Source organism: Engraulis encrasicolus, chromosome 23 (genome assembly GCF_034702125.1).
Source record: "Engraulis encrasicolus isolate BLACKSEA-1 chromosome 23, IST_EnEncr_1.0, whole genome shotgun sequence".
Taxonomy (NCBI): domain Eukaryota; kingdom Metazoa; phylum Chordata; class Actinopteri; order Clupeiformes; family Engraulidae; genus Engraulis; species Engraulis encrasicolus.
This window is the reverse complement of record NC_085879.1, coordinates 2,093,889-2,115,000: the sequence shown is the minus strand read 5'-3', so window position 1 is coordinate 2,115,000 and position 21,112 is coordinate 2,093,889. Positions and strand designations below refer to the sequence as shown.

The window sequence follows — 21,112 nt, the reverse complement described above, 5'->3', positions numbered from 1 at the left end:
ATTTGAGTCACGTGACAGGAAATCCTCTGCGGGGTCGATGTCAGATACCAAACAAAGTGCGTCACTCATCTTCTAGTCAACTTACAGCGGTAGCAGGCAGCTAAAGGACGGGCGTTTGGTTGCGAAATTTCTTATCGAGTCCATCTTTGCGGCAGGTGAAATATGGTGAAGATTGCATTTAACTCAGCCCTCGCGCAGAAGGCGCTCGGAAAGGATGCCCTTGTCAACGAAAAAGTAAGTGCTGCATGTTTCGCCCGTGCACAAACTAAACGCAGTTCCTTGTTAGCCTGTTAGCTTGATCTGGAAACGGCTGCGGGCTACTGTCCGACTAGCCAGCTGAAGGCCCCTGCAATGACCACATGATCTACAATTAAATCTCTTGTTTATGTAACGTCATATAAGCGCATTAGACAAACAAGAGCTGAAAAGCCAACAACAGTTTACATGAATACGAATTCGGTTATTGTCACCAGAAGTGAAGTGAGAGACGACATTATAAAGGACGCAATCTTGGAAAGCTACCCCATGTTAGCAAGCACCTGCAAGAGACTTTCTAAATAGAACGACTTTGCCTGTGCTGTCTCAAATGCGCAGTTTTGTCGCTTCATGTAAATGTCTTCCATAGCGCACGCTTTACATGTTGGTGTTAACGCAATGGTATCAGTTCCTCACTCTTGACCGACAAATTCAAGCCTTTCCTGTTATTTGTTCCCCGGAAAGGATCCAGAGACTGCTTCTGTGTACCGTCATGAGAGCTCCACTGGACGCTGCCTGCTCACTCTGCTTGGTCTTGCCTTCATCTTGACTGGTCTCATCGTTGGCGGAGCCTGCGTGTACCGCTACTTTACTCCAAAGGTAGTGACTGGTTATACTTTCAGCTGTCATATTAGGTGAATGGCTGTCTGTCCTTTTGCTTTGTCAAACCGGACACATTGCATTTGGACGAGCAGTTTTCGCAGAAGTGGATTAAATGCTCTGTTGTCTGTCATGTCAAACACACACACACTAGAAATCCCACGCCCTGAGTATTATGACTTAATCAATCAATGTCCATCATCTATTCGACATCGACGAGCATAAGTCACTATTGGCTCCACATCAACAGCACATCATCTTCTGTAGTAGTCCCCTCTACGAAATAGTAACTTAATAGAACATACCCTGTGAAAATCTACCATGGTTTTACTGTGCCTGAATTACCATTACTAATCATTGGTCATCACGGTTTTGGGCTAAAATCATTTTGGGTAAAATTTTATAATTAAAGTCCATGGTATACTTTAATAATGGGTAGCCTATATATTTTTTGTCTGTAATGAGCATGAATTGTATTGAACAAATGCATTCTTCTTTTTCCTGGTCTTGCGAGTAGAAGCTGTACCATGGGGCCATGCACTTCACCGAGATGGACAACGAGGACGTCCGCGAGCCCTACTACCTGCCCCGCATCGACGAGGAGGTGGAGATCCGGGACAACGTGGCCATCATCAACGTCCCCACCCCCCACTTTGGCGACGGAGACCCCGCTTACATCCTGCACGACTTCCAGAGGGTAAGCAGAAGAAGCCAGGACCCATCCATCGTACATCACATGCACAATTCGCCTGACAAACGTCCAAGATGGCCATAACATTCTAGCTCAATAAAATAAAATGGCTGTGTAAATGTCAGTGTGCAGGATATTTATTACTTGCTGATCTACAACCCGTCGTACATCACACGCTAAATGTACCTGACGAAAGTCTAAGATGGCCTAAACATTCTAGCTTAGTATTTTTTAAAAATAGCTGCGAAAAGGTCTGTGTGCAGGATACTTTTGCAGGATACTGTGATCTGCAACCTGATTTGGTCATCTTGAGGTGTGGCAAAAAAAAAAAATCACAAATTGTACATCGCAGAATTCCTAACTTATAGTGCTAAACTTACGGTAGCTGTTTGGGAACCAAGGCATTCACCTCATTCATGACTGTCTGACCTGAAATAAGGTGGCATTTTAGAAGAATCATTTGCTTTTGTTTAGTCATCTTAATGCGAATCAGAACCACCTGAGGACCAGTCCATTGTACATAATAGCATACATTTACTTGATGAAGTTTGTAAACCTAAAACATCGAGATGGACAGTGTGCAGTATTTTTTGTAATTCCTGATCCTGAACCTTTGGTCTTTTTTGCACAAACTGGCATATGCGTTGGAGGTTCTATTTGTTGTACATTACAAATTTGCTACCTTGAAGTTCTAAACTTAAATGTTAAGTAACTAGCTGGCCTGTTCACGACTTCAATTGAGATGGGATTGCGACCTTAGACAGGATCATTTGCTTTATTAATGTCATTTTCAAGTAGAGCTTACAATGTGTTGTCACAATTATAGTGTTGTACAGCACTGTTCAATTCTAAAATCCCTCCTGATTTTTCTATGGATGTAGTGGTTTTGCAGCATTTGCATGAGCTTCGACAGAGCTGTAGAATTTGCATTCTCCCATAATTCCCTTGTGAACTAGAATAACCGAGTTCCCGTGAAAGTCAAATTGGGAACTAAGAATGCGTTGTAGGCCATATCCGTGCAGCAAGTGGAGCCCAACTCCCACCTAACTGATGGATGAAGCGATGACTGTGACACTGCACATTTGCAATGTTACTTTTAGCTCCGTGTGGGAGGGAAAAGCAGATGGTGGAGGATAAGTTAGTCATCTGCGCTTAGTCATTCATACGCTCTTATTATCTTCAAATGGGAGCCTTTCAATGCACAGTGTGCAAAGAGTTATACAAGTGCAATAATCGTGCTTCTTCCCCCACAGGTTTGACTATGAGCACTTGCAGGTTGGCGTGAATTTGGAGGTCTTAAAATGAGTGTATACGTGCGTGTATTCATGCATGTTTGAATTGCCTTCTCATCACTACTTTTGGTGGGTTCCAATATGTATATATTTTGGAGGCCAGCACTTTCAAGATGCCTGACTTTTTGTTCGTGTGATAAGTTTTAAATGGATAAACAAGAGCTGCACCAAATTTTGTGACCTAACACTCTATAATGGGAGGAGGAACTGATTACATTTTGGATGCCAACACTTTGAGGATGGCTGACTTTCAAAATGGCCATCTCTTAGTGTAATAACTTTGAACAGGTGGATGTATTTCAACCAAAACTTGAGTGCTTGTAGTATAATGTCAGTGGTCAAGATGGCAGTAGCTTGGTGTACAAACCTCATGTTTGGAGCGTTTTGTGCATGTAGCTCTGGTAATTCTGAGGGAAATGCATAGGCCTAGTTTTCTTTTCTATCGAGTTCCCAGGATAAAGAAATGTCAGCTGAATTGTGGTAGGCTGTACCTGGCCGCACCATTGGAGCTGCTGTACAAAGCTTTGCCTATTTACAATGAAAACATTGAATCTAAGGTAAAATACCTTTATACCGCTCAATCCAGCTTGTCAGCATCAGTATAATGCGGTTCTTACAGGTATGTACTTTCTTAATGGGTAGGAGCAAGATGCTTAATCTCAAGACAAAGGTGGTGTTATAAAGGCCATTTATAGTCAAAGTTTTCTTTTACTCGATGTATAGTCACTATTCAGTCACTGCCTGTTGTACTCACTCTAAGTGGGGTAGAGTTTCATTTCTACATTAGTGTGCCTTTCTCCTGGCTTAGATGGGCTTCTCTGATAAAGTCTGAGCCCGTTTCTGGGGCAGCGTTCAGGTTTTTTTTTTATCACTTCTTTTCATGACTCAACCAAGAAACACAGCAGAGCATAGTCAGCTGTGAAACTGCAAAGTGCTCTACAAAAAAATGTAGGGTTGCTTTTATTTACAGAGTAACTGTCCAGTGGCATTTAAAATTGAGGTTAGAAAATGTACAGAAATTATTTGGGGCTGGGAGACGGCAGATATGAAGTGCGATCCACACAAGCTGTACATCAAAATACATCATGCCAAGTTTCAGTCATTCACTAACAAAATTCTACAAGATGTTTATTTTGCACGACCTCTGATGATATTGATGATGTCATTATATCAGTTTCCAGGGATAACTTGCTATTCTAAAAATGTCATCTGAAGACTAGGAATATGAATTCTACATAAACTCAATGAAAAGAGTGGAATTCTCACCAATTAAGTTAGTTATTCACTTTTTAGTTCACTTTCTTTTTACATGCACTTTGTATTTCCTCCCTCCGTTCCTCTTCCTCCATTCTCCTCTCTGTCCCTTCTGCCCGTCTCAGCACCATGGGGAACAGAGCTTTCAGTTGCTCTGCACCTCAGCTGTGGAATGCGCTTCCCCCTGACATCCGCAACATTGAGTCTTTACCCCTGTTCAAATCAAGACTTAAAACTCATCTATTTCAATTAGCCTATTCTTTATGATTCTTTAACTGTATTTTGTTTTATTTTTTCATTTATTTTCTATATATTTATTTTTGTTTACAATCTGTTTATCTGTCTTGTTTTATTTTGCCTCTCTCTGTACAGTGTCCTTGAGTTTTTTGAAAGGCGCTTTTAAATAAAATGAATTATTATTATTATTATTAATAGATCAGGGGAATGCACAAACCTCATTATTGTACTGCTGTGTTTATGGTATTAACAGTACCGCATAGCGGTGGAAGGAGAGCATGTTCCCTTTTGAATGTCAACAGACGTGAACTCAGGAAGGATCTCAAGGCATACCTTTTATTTGTTTGTTTGTTTTTAAATCCCCTCTACTCTTCATGACCACAGGGTTGAAGGACAACATGGGCATTAGAGAGTCACGGCCACTTTATTTACATGTACACACACGGTACATCAGGTTCAGGTTTCAAGCTGGTGCACAGACTCTATTCTTATGTAATGCATTTTACTAAGTCATGAAGAGACATGGCTGACCTTTGCAGTGGCAGTGAGATATCAAGTCAGCGTTTTAAAATATGGAGAGAAAAAGAGGGAAAGGGTCTTGTGATTCAACTTGAGTGTGGAGTCCTCATGGGTCAATCTGTTAATTCACATGAATCTCCAGAATCTCCCCCGGTGATCCTCTTCAATTTGCCTGATTTTGCACAGACATGTACCCCTTGATGCCAATTGAAAGATGCCAGGTGAACGCAGAGAAAAGGGTTCGAGGGGGGCACCTGTGACGTTGTCAATGCATCATTACAGTATGTTTTGTGTGTGTTGAGCAGAAGCTGACTGCGTACCTGGATCTGACCCTGCGCACCTGCTTCATCATCCCTCTGAACACCTCCGTGGTCATGCCACCCCAGGACCTCCTGGACCTCTTCATGCAGCTGATGGTGAGTGAGTGGCGCTAGTGGGATTGATGCTGACTAGCCCAGTTCGGTGGTAGAACGTGAGCGAACCTCCCTTCCGAAGTCTCATACAGTGTTGTTGGTGCATTAGGCAGTAATGCATTACGATTTGGTCATTGCCATTCTGGAACAAGTACGTTTCTAATCTAACAGAGGCCTCGTCTTAACTTGTCAGAGGGCAGACTTAAACCTCTATCAACTGGTGGTGAGTTGCACTAGCCTAGTTAAGGTGTCCGAGGGCCAGCTTGACCCGCTTCTATCTTAAGCCTGTATGTGACTGGGCAAAGCTACAATCAGACCCGCCCCATAGAGCTGTTGGAAATGCTCGATTTCAGTTGGCCTCCACTCTAAGGGCAATTTGAAATGGAAGGCATAAGCCAACTTGGCCAGACTAACTTGGTTGTGAAATTTGACTGGTGGAATTACATTTCTACCCAATCAGAAGTCTGCATAGAAATCCCAGTGATGGCTACTGTAATTGCACAACACAATATAAGACTGAAGTGACAATTCTATCAGTTAAATTCTGCCTGTCGACCGGTGATTCTCAAACTGTGGGTCACAAAGGTATTCCAAGTGGGCCCTGAAATCATTTTCTAGATCCAAATAGTATTTGTTGCGGTTGATTGTTCATTTGAGTTGTTTTGTTTATTGGGCCAGAGGTGGGCCACAGACATTTGTGAACATTTCTAGTGGGCCAAAGTTGCAAAGTTTTGGGAACCCCTGCTGTAGACTATTTAGAGCTGCTTGGTGCTAATGGTCTGGAGCCATTAGCATCAGGCAGTCAGCTACAGGAGGACCAGCTATAGCCCCTATATGCTGTACTGTAGTTCAACAATCCTTGCCAAAAAATAAAGCAGTAAAAAGAATTTCTGTGGAATATAACTTGACAGATTTTATTGCGCACCTGGACCAGTGATGTGCAAGTTCTTTGTTATCTTTGTCTTAAGTGTTGCCAGCTACCCTGCACATAGTGCCATGTATTGATTTATAATGCTCGAGAGGGATTTACGTTGCGTTTGTGTTCTGCTCTCCAGTCCGGCTCCTACAAGACGTACCTGGTTCACGAGGACCTGGTGGTGACTGAGCGCATCGATGACCTGTCCGAGATGGGCTTCTACATCTACCGCCTGTGTGACGGCAAGGACACCTACCGCATGCAGCGCCGCTCCGAGATCTCCGGTAAGCCACCTGTACTCCCTAGTGTATTTACGATGATTGTTTAAGGGATGGGGAACTTATTCACTTTTACAATTATGCATGAGGACTGTAGGGGAGGGAGGGGGGTCAAGTACTTAATAATATAACTATTATTATATAATATAAACTAATATTATATAATATATACAGGGGTGATAGCAGTCCGGCGCCGCGCCGGAAATCCGGCGTAGCGTGGCTGTAGAAAAAAATAAAATAATAATTTCCCCAATATTAATAAAATAATAAACTATCGCGTAGGCCTTCATTAATGTATGGTGAAAATAAATGAGCGCGCAACAGCCTGTTGTAAGAGACGCGAAAGGAACCCAAATGAGCAGCAGCCCATAATTGTATCATCCCGACATCTTACTGGAAAATGTATCAATTTGTTACGTCTTGCTCTTGAGTCACTCACCACAGCACTGGCGGCAGTCTTCTAGTTCTAGTGAAAGGAGAAGTAGATTGGCTGTCAGTATGCACAGTAAAGAGAGTTCTAGGCCCCTACTGGTTACCCTTCTCAGATATTTTCACTGTCGACGGAGGCAAATCCAAAAATGGCATCTCGTTATACTGAAGAAACGGAAGAAAGTACTATAGGCCAAGTCTAGACCATTTGGATCCCGATAAAAATTAGCAACTATTGTTAGCACAAATCCACATGGCTTGCTAGTTGTGATGGGTGTGTTGAACCGTGTGTATGTCAGTGGAATACTAGTGAAATTCTGTGATCAAGAAAACGTTTGAAGGTAAGGCCATTTAGTTATTAATTTGCCCACTGTGGCATGTTGGCTTGGGCCCGAATGATTTTGCCTTGCGCAGGTTACTCCAAAAACCTGACCATAAACGGCTTATTGATGCGCATAAACGGGCTCAGTGAGAGTATATGTTTGAAATAGGTTCGTCTATTTTCCTCATTTATGTGCGCTAAATGACTGCGCAATGTTGACAAACTTTGAAGGAGATAGACGTTATTTCAAAAAAGTCTGTATGCTCAAAACGGTAGGCTATGCTATGCCTGTCATGATACTTTTTTTCTAGGTGTATTGCGTAAATGTGGTCTGCATTGGAATAGCGGCTACCATTGCGACATGTCCAAATGACAATGGAATGCTTGGATCGCTAATGTTTGGCAAGCCTAGTTAGCCTACACCCCTTGTAGGCTAGTGTGAGCTGAGTTCGTGGATTTTGGTCTACTGTTGATTGAGGGATGGTGTTTTGCGTCATTCCTGACAAACCACGTGTCAAACTGATTTCAGGGAGATGTTTATATTAGTTATGCTGACTAAACCAACGCGCTCTGTGAAAACCCCCAAACAGCCTCGCACAGGTTCACACAGCCTTTCTCTCTCGCGCGCTCCCTGTCGTAGCCCTTCTGCGTAATCGAATCCAGTTATTCCACGCACGATGCACAGGTTGTATTGTCTGCACGCTCTGGGCTACTTAATCCCTACTCTCGGGCAGGGTGCAATTATCAATATCAGACTCTCATGAACTTCAAATACTTGGCTTGCGTTCATGTGGCCACCACGGTGTCACCTAGACATGCAGTGAATGTTCATCTTATCTTCACGCCCTGTGCTATTTTCATGTAGCTTAATTCGGTCCTGACTTTGTTTTTGTTGCTTTCTGTTATCTTTTCAACTCGTACATTGTAATGGGCGTGTGTACACGCGAGTGATTTTCATGTATTTTAATTGACTACAACCCAATGCGAAAGTCGCGCAGTAGTCACACAGGCTATATATACTGTCCTGTCCGTAATAACCACTGGTTCAAATATGCGATGTGAACGTGGGCCTGCATGTAGCCAATCATGCGCTTGTGCCCTAAATATCATGTACCGGTAATTAAAGGGCGTTTCCCTACAACGGAAAGGCAGGGGTTATAGATAGATTTCATGTTTACTAACAGCGCGCCTGCGCACGGCGACAAGGGGCAGAAAGGCTTCTACGGCCATAGAAAAACAGTATACAGCTCTGTTAAAATCTACGTGTGTTACTTTTTATTATTTTGCTAGTTGCTCTTTTTTAAATAAAAAACGGCCGGTACACACTCTCCCGACCCATCCCCAATCGTAATTTTGCCACCTAGAGCCTTTCCTAGGTCTAGGTTTCATGATTAAAAAGGCAGGATATTTACAGTGCTAATAGCATTACATCTGAAGGCTGCCAATGGGCTGACACTGATGTTGGTAAAAACGTGCTTGATCAAAGGTGACAACGTTTCTTCTCTGATGTTTTGTACACTACATTGAGGAAAAGGGGGCAAAGGATCTCGCTTGGATGTAAAACGATCATTCATGTGCCATAACAGGAGTGCTTACAACTTCAGGCAGTGTGCTGTTTGTGCTTGGTGCAGACTTGACGAGATACATACAAAATGTAAACATCTGCTTGTGCGACTTTTGGCAGATAGTTGTTAATAGAATATATGTTCATACACTTGATTAACCGGCATTTAAACGGAAAGGCGACCGTACTAAATAAATAACCTGGTGAATTTGAACATCTAATAACTACACGTTAGCTAGCTAGCTAGCAACGAACGTTAGCGTGTTAGCTGGACAACTAACCACTACCTCCAAGTCAGACATGAGTCTCCCATCTTACATAAAATGTAAATTTAAGTTGAAAGGGGGGTATTGTTGAATATATGACCTGACATATAAACCATTTGAAACAGTACAGCTTGTTAGCAATGCTACCTACCGAATCTCAATAAGCGTTGCTAGCTAGCTAGCGCGCTACATTACCTGGACAAAATCAGCCCATTTCTGATGTTGCATTGCTACTAGATCTCAAGACTCTACTTGTAGATTAATCTACATTTTGTATTTCAATTGTAAGGAGATGAAAAACGGACAACAGATCTCTAATAACTTAAACATCTGTGTCATAACAACATTGCAATCGTTTATGCTAGCTTTCGCTAGCTAGCACCACCACTAGTGTGTGAGCTTGCTAAAACAAGTTACCAGTTTTAAAACAACTAGGATCTAATTACAGTAGGAAGTTGGTAATTCGGTTATTAACAATATGAATGCCCTCTCCAGTGTATAATCAATAGTATTAAGACAGTGCTAAAGTCTGTTACAAATACATCAAATGCTATGGTGCAACAACCTGCTTTATCACAAAAACCTTTAAACTCATTAAAACCTACATTTCCTAAAAAACGGATGCCCTGTGCAAGGTATGCAAATCATCCCGATCACATAACTAACTCTGCAAATACAGTTGAAAATAGATCAGCATCTTAAAATCCCACTTTCTTAGACAAGTTATCCACAGCGTCGATAGAAAACAATATTGAACTGCGCGGCTTTCTGCCCCTCGCATGCGCAGTTGTTACCTTTTTGTTACCGTGTGACGTTGCCTGGAAATCTATCTATAGCACAGCCCTTAAACAATCTGTGGTTATAGGTAGACCATGGGGCCACGAGTAGGCTATCTAAACGAATGTCCAGTAGCCTATACAAGTTATATGAGCAATGTCCCAATGAAAATGAAACTTATCAGCTTGCAGCAAATGTCATGTCATTTAAAAGTATTGCTCAATTAATTGGTAATCACCTCCTCTATTTTGGACAGAGTGTAGTTACTGTACTTTGGAGTAGTATTGCCTCCTACTGACCTGTCTTGGTATGGCTGCTACGTAGCTTTCAGTTAATTCAATGTGGTAAAATATGCACCATGTTTTCAGAAATGCATTCTGGTGTTGAAATGTTGCATTGGTTCAATACCCACCTCAATAACTTTAGTGCAACATCACAAGCCTAGAATGCATTTCTAACTGCATACGTTGGTATTCGTTTTTACAGCTAGAATTGAACGTGGTGGTCAGTTTCTTTCAGCCAAGTGCTGTAGCCTACCAACAGGGAAATTATCTGTGTTTTCGTGAATAACACTATAGAAATAATGCAAAAATGAAAACATTATCTTAAATGTTTGAATAATGTGTTTGAATGATAATAAGGCCTACATTACGTCTCATATGCAGTATGTCCCGTCGTCCCCCGGCCCCCCCTCCCCGACCAGGAAAAAAGTTCAGGCTCAGGATTTTTTTTCACTATCACCCCTGTATAAACTAGCACTTCAATTAAACTTAAATTGAGGGAAGGTAGATCTTATTTATTTATAGAGGCAGTGGGGCAAGCACTTTTTACAGTGTCTACTATTTGAAACTACGCAGCGTTGTTGCTCCACTCACAATTTCATTGCCTTCTATGACCATGACAACAAAACTCTTGAACTTGATCGTCCTTACTGCAGCCTCCTCGTTCTTCACTGCGTTGCTCTCTAGGCTTTCCGCTACCAGCACTCTCTCATTTTTGCACCACTCTGCAGGGTTCACACTCCACTCTTGACGCTAAATAAGTTTTTACATGTTTAACACTTGTGCAGCAGAAGTAACAAAATGAACTGTTTAGACATCTTCCAGGCAAAATGCTAACAGAGGAAGTCACTACACGGTTGTGCAGCCGCTTATTTCTGCAGGCTAGTTGTTGAATAGCGTCAGAGTTCACAAAGCTCCACCATCATGGGGTGGTGTTGGCAAAAAGTGTTGGTGTCAAAAGCTCGTGCCAGATTATTATGTGATAAGTACTAATTAGTAAACACAAAGTAATTATTGTATTTGTATAAGGATATTAATATAATTAGTATGAACTAATCACTACTAAGTAAGGCAGATTAGTAGGTAAGCGCCGCACTGATGCTGGACAAATGGCACCAATCCCACACACACACACACACACACACACACACACACTCGCAGTATAAAATGCAATACCTTGTAATTGAAGTTGCTTGTGTCAGCTAAATGTAATGCAACTGAAACACAACTGTTAGCTGTCACCTCATCTGTGACTGGTGAGGTCAACCTCCTCTGCGCCACTTCCTGTTCTCTGAACTCTGTATGCGAGTCTGTGAATCCAGCTGCCTTCTCCCTAGCAAAATGAAACTCAACAAAAACATGACTATTTGGATTTATTTTCATTTTCTCACTTTTGTATTGAATTTTCTCAGTCTCGCAGAGTGTGTTGAGCAAGACCCTATAATTACAAACATGCCAAGATAATATGGTCCTGCTTTACTCCTACCTTTGACCAGGGGTGGATTCGGGTAACACTTTACTTTACGGATCACTAATAAGGTAGTAATTTCGTGTTAATTTCATAGTTATTTTATAATTATTTCAGGGTAATAACTGTTTGTTTTTAGTAACAACAGCAAAATAACCATACAGTTTCCAGTGCATTGTGTGTGCGCATGTGCGTGTGCGCGTGTGCGCGTGCGCGCGTGTGTGTGTCAACAAAGTCTCACCGTGGTGTTAGTCATCAGGGTGTCACCACAATGCACTGGAAACTGTATGGTTATTTTGCTGTTGTTACTAAAAACAAACAGTTATTACCATGAAATAACTATGAAATTAACATGAAATTACCACTTTATTAGCGATCCGTTAAGTAAAGTGTTACCTGGATTCTAATATAAGGACTCCTGTCCTCAGTCTGTGCTTGTGGCCTTGCGTTTCACTGACTCCCAACCTCCGTGGAGAAAACAAAGTTTCCCTGCTGTCAGCATAGCCACAACAACTTTTGGGGGACTATTCTTCATTCACCATCCCGTTTGCAAATGAGAAAATGACATAAGAGTTGAGCTTTTGCAAGATATTGAATTGCAATTCTGTTGTCGGTGACGTCATCATGAGGCCACGAGGAGGCAAGTGAGCAAGGGAGGACTGGAATCCACCCCAGGTCGACCTGTGATGGTAGTTCTGATCCTGTAGATTTCTTTTGAGTCCCCTAAATTTGGAGTGTGTGTGTGTGTGTGTGTGTGTGTGTGTGTGTGTGTGTGTGTGTGTGTGTGTGTGTGTGTGTTGCCCTCGTAGGTATCCAGAAGCGCTCGGCAGAGGAGTGCTTCACCATCCACCACTTTGAGAACAAGTTTGTGACCGCCACCAAGATCTGCAAGGCCTGATGGGAGTGACTCGTCACCACGCGGGCGGTGGAGGGGTGAAGGTCAGCTGGAGGGATGGATGGCGGCAAGCACCCCCATCCCACCCTCCTCCTACCCCACCCCTTCCCCCCCTTGCTGTTACAGGTTTCTGGGGTGGTGTGGGGTGGAGGTGTGGGAGTTGCTTTTGTCTTCAGATAAAGGCCAAAACGGGTCAGGGTCACTGTTCATGTCTTTTTTTTTCCTGTAAATACAACAAACGCCAGATTCATTTTGACCCTCACAATTTTGCCATTTTAACAAGGGCCACAAATAGTGAAGACACATTTAATGACAAAAAGATGAAAATTAATAAATAAGCAAATAAATAAGCAATAAGTAACTAGGTGCGCTACTTAAGCACGTCTCTTTCCAATCACTGCTGTTACTGTGATGACTGACCCCTCTATCCGCTTTAAGTCTGTTAGAACTACTATCCCCCCACTTTTGCTGCTAGGCTCTGTGCATATACAGTAGTTTTTAACAATGCAAGGGCATCTTTCTTTAAAACGAAAAGATAATGTATGTGTACTCCTAACTAATCCTGAGAAGATAGCACTGTTGCTTTACTGGAGGAGATTTTTTTTTTATTATTGTTTTCTTTTTTTCCATGTTTATAATGGTGTATTAGTCAGCCCGTGTTTGTGAATCTCTGCTGTTGTGTTTTTAGTTACTGTTGATAATTTGTTTTGTTTCCTTCCCAAGATGACAGTCCTTAACATTTCTGCCTCCTTTTTGTGACAACAGTGCATGCCGTTTGTGGTAGTGCTAGTCGTGTTAGTTATTATTGCTTGTGATTTGGGCTTGTTACAAGGGAAAGCGAGGGGCGATTATTATTATTTGGCTTGCGCTTCTGAAACTGGTTGTGCCAGCGGCCTACGGCCCACACAAGAAGCTGGTGTGCCACCAGCGTCCTCTAGTGGTGGAGCTGCGGTGGTGCGTTTCGGATCTGCTCCCTTGTGCCACGACAGGGAAATTGTTTGGCGTGATCTAGGAAACCTGAGAAACAAAATTTATTGTTCCCATGGGATAGCATCTATATATTTTTTTAAATGTCAGACTGTCCAGCTGACAATTATGTGTAAACACTTTATATGCAGACACTTTTGTCATGGGTTGACAGAATTTGAAGAAAAGAGAAATCGGCCAACCACCCTCCACGTGTCTTCTTCCTTCCTCCACTTGTCAATAGAAATACACTGAGGCCTGAGATGAGCATCTCTCTCTCTCTTTCTCTCTCTCTCTCTCTCTCTCTCTCTCTCTCTCTCTCTCTCTCTCTCTCTCTCTCTCTCTCTCTCTCTCTCTCTCTTTCTCTCTCTCTCTCACACACACACACACACACACACACCGGTGATGCTGTATGCACAGTAGACCTGCCTAATAAGATGCTTCTTGAAGCTTGGAGGCAAGACCTCTATCCTGGCTCTGTCTCCAAAGCGCTGTGCGTATATAGGGGTGCTAGTGAATATCTCTGCTCTAGGCTGCGCCTGAAAGATAGTCAGACTCACAGGATGCACTCACACTTGTTCCCCTTCCCCCCTGTGCAGAGTATAAGCACATTTAGGCTTTTGATTTTTCCTTCAGCTAAAGGATAAAAAATGCATGAACTCGTGGACCAAATTTGAAGCCTCCTCTCACATGAAGGAATGAATTCAGATTGAAGTTAATGAACCATTTAACTGCAGTATTCCCTCTTTTAGTTTGTTTTAGGACCAGAAGTTAGGCGGTGAAGGTTTCTGTCGAGGCCTTTATTGTTAGTTTGCACATTGGAAGGAAGTAGAAGGCTGCTGTGGTGTTCTCATTTGATTCAACACGAGCAGGTGTCTGTGACAAAGGTCTCTGTAGCTGCTGTATAGATTCAGCCATGTTGTAGATGTTAATAACGACTGTTGTCATTTTACATGTATGTGTGTGTGTGAGATTTTCTATCCCCACCCCAACCAAAACATGACTTTAGTTGTGTACCATGTTAGTTGCTTTCTTTCCTGCTGAGATTTTTTTTTCTTTTTATTGTCAGTTTTGTTTTCTCAAATCTCCTCCATTTTGGAATGAAGTACATTTGTGATGTGTGTCAGTTTGTGGAGGGCGCTGGTGGTGGTGTAAGGCAGGGACAATCATGAAGGGGGGGTTTTGTGAAGGTTTGTGAAAGTCACTGCGCATCTGTTGAAGTCTGCTGAGGCTCTGCGAAGCCCCACGCAGCTTTTTTTTATAGAAAGATGACAGGAGGTCTGTGAACCTAACTGATAAAATTTTAACTTTGTGAACTTATTCCTTCTCCTTTTTTGTGTTGTGTTCAAAAATAAAGATTCACTTCTTTATGTATACTCTAGTTGATATTTTGTATTTTTGGGGAGGTATGCACGTGGTGGTAATGGTGCGTTTGTGATGAAGAAGCCAAGTGACGGAGAAAACATTTGGATGCTGTGAGTTGTGGCACTTGCGTCTTGTTTTAAAGAAACCATTATTTTACATGTTTGGATTTTTTTTTTTACATTTTCCCATCTTTTATAGAGGGTCAGTCATATTAGTTCAAAGCATATTAGTTCATCTATTTAATTATAATTACAGAGTTCCCACTGTAAGAAAGTGTATGGTTTATTCATGCCTGCGGCCAAAGAAAATTCACAAGAGACTTAAGTCTATGGTTCATTCCCAAATTTATTTACTTTCAAAATTATGCAGTCATTCAGTTGATGGGATGCCACCACATGGTTAAGTTTTCTCTGGACGACAGACAACGGTAAAAGTCACAGCTTTACAATCTCTTAATAGCAAAAATAAACACAAAGAAAATGGGAAAACTCACCATATTGTGCATACTGATGGAGGTGTAGGTGAGCTCAAATAATTAGAAAGTCAAAGAATGCGCGCACATCAGTGGCACAGGTGCTGGACCAATGTGATGAAGGACATTGAGTCCGAAACGTCGTGCCAATAAATCTTTTTGGAGCATTTAACAGTGTTGCGGACCTTTTCTTTTCTTTTCAGCTCAAATAATTAAACATTTTTGACTCATTTCACCCTTATCTTCCAATATATGTTATAAACAGCATGTCCAAGGTTTTCCCCATAAAGAAAAAAAAATGTTCACAAGACCACCAAATACTTCTGAACAGATTTGGCAGGGGAGGCTCCATCAGCTCCACAGGTCTGGTGAAGGCTTTTTGGTGTTGGCCAATCACGATCGCCTGGTGGCATTTTCACGGATGTCACTCAGAATACATTACATTTCAGATAATAGTGGCTTGCATTGAGGAGTCATGTATCCACAGTATTGTAGATTCTACAACATATTGTTTCTTCAGAAAAATGAAGAGAGCACAATTTTGTTGGAATTCATTGGTCTCAAGGATGTACGAGTTGTAGATAAAGCCGTGCCTTCTGAAAACAAATTCAAGGACACTCTCCCAGATCTGAGTGGAGCCTGCCAAGCTGTGCAGAACTACAAAGACCTGGTGAGAGCCAGGCTACCAAAAACTACAATATGTTTGGTTTCATATCTGAACATCGTCTTGTAGACTGCTCAATATACCATGGTAACTGGTTATTTGTTATCTGATTTCTTGAAGGAGAACGCATTCGTCATTTCATCTATCAATTTGCCGAATAGTGTTCTTTGTGATTCGACTTCCTGCACTCCTTTCATATGGCCCTCTGCAAGTCCTTTAGTATGTCCTAGTACCACTCCTTCCTGTTTTCCTGTCTTGTGCCCTTCTATGTTGCCCTCTACCTTCCCTTTATGGTGTCCCTCAGTATGCCCCTCTTTGTAACCTTCATCGTGACCCTGTGCTTTTGCCTCTTTGAGTTTTCTGTCCAGTTCTTGATTAAACTCCTCTTCTGCTTGCTTCCTAGCTGCCCTCTCAGTTTCGTTTTTCAGACGGATCTTATCTTTCTCATGCATGTCTTGGAGGTACATGATGTTTCTCTCCCTCTCTTCTATGGCTTTAGCTTCATATTTTCGTTGTTCTTCTATTAAGTGATTTCTCTGCACTCTGAGTTGCTCCTCCATTTTATTTCTCTCCTCCTCCTCCACTTTCTCCATGGCTCTTTTCATCTCTTGCTCCTTCAGTTTAAATTCCGCCTCTCTCTTTTGCATCTCCTCATCTTGTCTTCTCCTACTCTCCTCCATCTCATTCTTCAGTAGTGTCAAATCAGACTCATATTTTCGCTGCAGTTCCTCCTTCTCTTTCTCGATCTCTTCTTTTCTCTCCTTCAGTATTCTCTCCATCTGCTGTTTCAGGGTTTGCTCTGTTTTCTGGAACATTTCATTGGTGTAGTAGGAGCCCCCGTTCACTTTCACCATGCTGTCTATCTTACCCAATAGCTCAGTCACCTGTACCATCTCCCTTTTATCTTGTCTATTATTAATCATGTGGTACCTCCTGCCACATTTGCGAAGAAGATTGTTCAAATCTGGCCCTGCATCCTCCAAATACAGTTGGAAAGATTCACCCCTAAGATCATCTAGTCTTGTAAATAGCAATATCATGTAGGCGCCTGACTCCTCACCAAACATTTTCTGGATCATTTTCACTGTGTCTTTTTCTGCCTTTGTGAAGCGCCCTATTGCTGTTACCAGCAGAAACACATGTGGACCCGGAGCAGACATTCCAACACACTTAACTATCTCTTTACTGATTTCTTCATTGTCAGTGTCTAGGTCAAGCAAGCCTGGCGTGTCAACAACGCTTACTGGCCTACCATTAACCTCGACTGTCCTCTTCTGACATTCTCTGGTAACTGAGCGACTTGACCAATGCTCCTTAAAAACCTGGTTCCCCAGGATTGTATTTCCAGTGGCACTCTTTCCTTCTCCGGTCTTTCCGAGCAGCACGATCCTCAGACTCTCTGCATTTTCTGTCATTCCTGAGCAGGAGGAGATTGTTATTAACTCTTTAATAAAACGTAACACTATAGCAATACTACAGCTTCATGAAAAAGATATCCAAAGACGACCAAGCTCACCTTAACTTAGCAAGGGAACAATGTCTTTGTTCATATTTCATCTATATTGTCTCCTTTAGTGTATGCTGTATAACAATACAAAGGCTACAACATTTCTTTTAAGGACAGGCCTACTGTCTTGGCAATGTATGAAATACTTGTAAGACGCCAGGTCAACCCTAACTTGAGAATATGTGATACATTTTACTCTGCATCCCATTTACTATAGAGATGTTTTAATGAAAAATATGAAGTGCATGACTTATAGTATGCATATTTTGGTATAGCCTACCTTGACTACTGCTTGTCAGCTGCTTGTTGATTGCTGTAAGGTTTGTAACCATTGCAGTGAGATACATCTCAGCTGTATAGAGGCCACTCTCTGATTTCATTTCTTCCACTTCATCCAGAAGTCGCTCGACATCCATCCTGTCTCTCGTGATATGAACTTGTCTCACTCCTGTCTCAGTAGTGGCCTGTCCAGTTTTGCTGTCTATGCCTTCAGTGACATCAGTGCTCAGATATAGCAAGAATTTATCAGCTTTTATTTGTTGTATGTACTTAAATTCATCTTCATCCACTTTGGTAGGAGGGCCCTGAGGTGTAACGAGGAAGAATGCATTGACACCAGGGTCACAGAGATGAAAGAAATGTAGCATCTGTTGGATCTTCTCCTCTTCTGACAATCCTGTCTTTTCCAGCTCAGGCAGCATAACCAGGTTGATGTGGCGTCCACACACCTCTGCTTCTCTCCTCTCACATGGTGAGGAAGGTGTGCTTGTTTCTGTCTGTTCCCTCAAGCCTAGTATCAGGTCTGCAGCTGTGGACTTGAGGGTTAGGTCACTCCCACACAACACCAGGTTCACGTTCTGAGAGGACTCTAGTGACACCATGCATGAAAAGCAGAAAAATATTGATTTGATTGATTGATTTAAATTAATTTAATTTCAACTCACTGTTAAATTCAAATTGTACACAAAAACCTAGATTATTTACACCAGTACTTAAATGATTGCTAATTTTCATTGTTCTATTTTGAAAATGTGGCTTATGTGATTTCAATGAATAGAATATTGAGGGTTTTTCTTGCATTTAATGTAAATCCACCTTCTCTCAATCTTTTAAAACCAAATAATGTCTCACCTGCATTGTTGCAAAGAAACCTCCAGCTATTGCCTGAAATCACCTCCTTTAGGATGTTAAGGGCACCAGCCTGGTCATCGGGGCTATACTGGTGTACCCTTCCTTCACAAGCGCTGATTATTTCATCAATATCTCTGTTATTTTCCCCCTGACCATTGTATAGGAAGATGACTGAATGGTGAAAGGCATTTTCTGCAAAGAAATTAACAATCGCTTCCATCCTCTGTCTCCTCTTTTCGTCAAAGTCTTGCCCATTAATCACAAGTACCAGAGCATGAGGCCCGGGTGCACAACGGGCTATGCACTCACTCACTCTCTGTTTTAAAACATAATTTGAGAAGTGAGCGGTGAACATTTCGGCTGCATTGACCACAGAAATGCATCTGTCTGATACGTATCCAGTGAATGCAGTGGTGTGATTCTTCTCATAGCTTGATCGATTCTTGGTCTCAAACACTTCTCTCCGCAGGATTGTGTTACCAATCTCATTTTTCTTCATCCAGTCTTCTCCAACCAGGACAAGTCTGAATGATGCTGTCAATAGAATGATATGAACAAAAAGTTGTAGAATAAGGTAATATTTTTACAAGACAAAATATTTTACATTTCACTGCTCTGGTACAACTATGGCTATACAAAGTCTACACACCCCTGTTCAAATGCAGGTTTTTGAAAATCCCAACCTTTTCCACCTTTAATCTAAAGTATCTAAAGCAGTGGTTCTCAACCTGTTTTTGAACAAATGCCCCCTGGACCTCATCCTAAGCCTCCAAACGCCCCCTTGACCTCATCATAGTCCTGCCAGTACCCCCCTTACTATTAAAATATAAATGTACTAATGCCCCCAATGACAACTAAGTACCGCCCCCTCTCACCTGTATCCTTCTCAACACCCGCTGGGGGGCTATACCACACCCGTTGAGAAACACTAATCTAAAGTAAAGTACCTTTAATCTAAATACATTTTTTTTTTAAACAGACTCAAATCTTTAAAGGTGCACTGTGTAATATAGTAATTTATTTCCAGAATTCATGCTGCACATTCACTAACGTTACCTTTTTCATGAATACTTCTCACCACCATCAAATTCAAAGTATTCATAATTACTGGGAAAATTGCACTTTTCATTCATGAAAGGGGGATCTTCTCCATGAAATAGGCATTTTTAGCTGAAATACTTACTGTACTGTGGTCATACTAGTAAAATTAGTTCATTAATAATAAATATTAGGGCTGGGCAACGTTAACGCGTTAACGATGCATTAACTATTGCAATATCTCCGGACAATTTTGTCAACGCTATAACGCAGCAGATTTTTTTTTTTTTTTGCCTTTTATGACCGTCGTTCGTGGCTTTTATTTTGAAAGCGTCAGCGCGCTTGTTGCTGCTTCCAGTGACTGCTGACAGAAAAGAAGAATGTCTAGAAAAGTAGGCAAAACAAAACAGGCATAGCCTACAGAAGGACGTCAACTTCTGAATGGACATTTTCGGTATACAGTTCTACAGTCCTCCTTGCGCAACTCTCGAGCAGCATGTGGCTCGCCTTTGCAGCTCGCAAGGTTAGTCTATTGTCCGGCCAGCATGAAAAGGGTACTGCTGGCCCACATGTCTATGTGCTGGCCGTCTATCAGCTGTCAATAACGCCACGCGGACTTACTAAAGCCCTGATCAAAAAGCGGACCATGAGATATTACATTCCTCACGCAACATTTTGGTTTCTACATGGAGCTGCGCGTGCATAGTGGGTATGATTTTTGCGACATCGGCAACCTCGTCAGCATTTAAGATAGTGTTAGTCATGTCAATGTTATTGTTTTGAAAGATGTAATTGCTGTCAATGCCAACAGACAGTCAATTAGTTTCTAGTCGCTGAAACACCTTAAATAATAGCGACAGATAAGAGAGAAGGTGGGAGTCTTTGACAGTGAGAGAAGGCGGGACATATCTCACAGACGCACGCCTGCCTGTTGCCTGTTTTTTTAAGTGACAAGTTTTTTTCTTCTTCTTGTAGGCCCATGTAGACCATCCTAATTTGAGTTTCTAATTTCTAATATATCAGTTTCAGTAGTTTACAATCTTAAATAGCCCTAGTGTCATATTGTATGCAATAATTTGTTTCATTAGTAGGCCTACATTGGATAGGCATATAGCCTACTATATAATTTAGACTGATAGGTTGGCAAATAGCCTACATTTCCATTGTGGAATATTATATTAGACCTACATAGGTTATCTACACAGTACATATGCAAATTATTATTAATTATTTTATTTTATTAATTTATAAAAAAATATATTTTATTTATTAATTTATTTTATTTATTATTTATTATTATTATTTTTGGGTTTCGCGCGCTATGCGATTAATCGCGATTAATCACAGAAAGTCATTGAGTTAATGCGATTAAAGATTTTCATGTTTGCCCACCCCTATTAAATATTCATGAAAAGTTCAAATTTGGCAGTAGACAGCACAATTTCACTGAACAGTGTTGTTGCAATACCTACTCTGGCCACCATCTTACACAGTGAGTGCACCTTTAAAGGG

General features: G+C 41.6%; 2 protein-coding genes across 2 annotated transcripts; one reads left to right on the top strand and one right to left on the bottom strand.

The window, feature by feature from the left end:
• The first annotated feature begins 42 nt into the window (after nucleotides 1-42).
• On the top strand, nucleotides 43-13,438 carry LOC134440241 (integral membrane protein 2A-like). The gene is made up of 6 exons (XM_063190233.1): nucleotides 43-234; nucleotides 721-855; nucleotides 1,373-1,552; nucleotides 5,154-5,264; nucleotides 6,317-6,461; nucleotides 12,372-13,438. Exons 1-6 carry the CDS (start codon nucleotides 163-165, stop codon nucleotides 12,458-12,460), a joined length of 732 nt encoding a protein of 243 aa, XP_063046303.1. The 5' UTR covers nucleotides 43-162; the 3' UTR covers nucleotides 12,461-13,438.
• LOC134440672 (GTPase IMAP family member 4-like) lies at nucleotides 12,578-17,763 on the bottom strand. Its single transcript, XM_063190796.1, has 3 exons — nucleotides 17,712-17,763; nucleotides 16,595-17,341; nucleotides 12,578-12,627 (listed from the first exon to the last, which is right to left on the bottom strand). The coding sequence occupies exons 1-3, from the start codon at nucleotides 17,761-17,763 to the stop codon at nucleotides 12,578-12,580; spliced, it is 849 nt and encodes a 282-aa protein (XP_063046866.1).
• Between the last annotated feature and the right edge of the window lie 3,349 nt (nucleotides 17,764-21,112).

Bases quoted from the DNA above. Each gene is read 5' to 3' on its own strand.
- LOC134440241 (XM_063190233.1), top strand. From the start codon at position 163: ATGGTGAAGATTGCATTTAACTCAGCCCTCGCGCAGAAGGCGCTCGGA. The intron at 1,553-5,153 runs GTAAGCAGAAGA...TGTGTTGAGCAG, and splicing joins TCCTGCACGACTTCCAGAGG to AAGCTGACTGCGTACCTGGA. The intron at 5,265-6,316 runs GTGAGTGAGTGG...TCTGCTCTCCAG, and splicing joins ACCTCTTCATGCAGCTGATG to TCCGGCTCCTACAAGACGTA.
- LOC134440672 (XM_063190796.1), bottom strand. From the start codon at position 17,763: ATGGTTACAAACCTTACAGCAATCAACAAGCAGCTGACAAGCAGTAGT. The intron at 17,342-17,711 runs GTAGGCTATACC...CCTCCTGCTCAG, and splicing joins GCTGACAAGCAGTAGTCAAG to GAATGACAGAAAATGCAGAG. The intron at 12,628-16,594 runs GTAGGAGAAGAC...CTTTATCTGAAG, and splicing joins GAAGAATGAGATGGAGGAGA to ACAAAAGCAACTCCCACACC.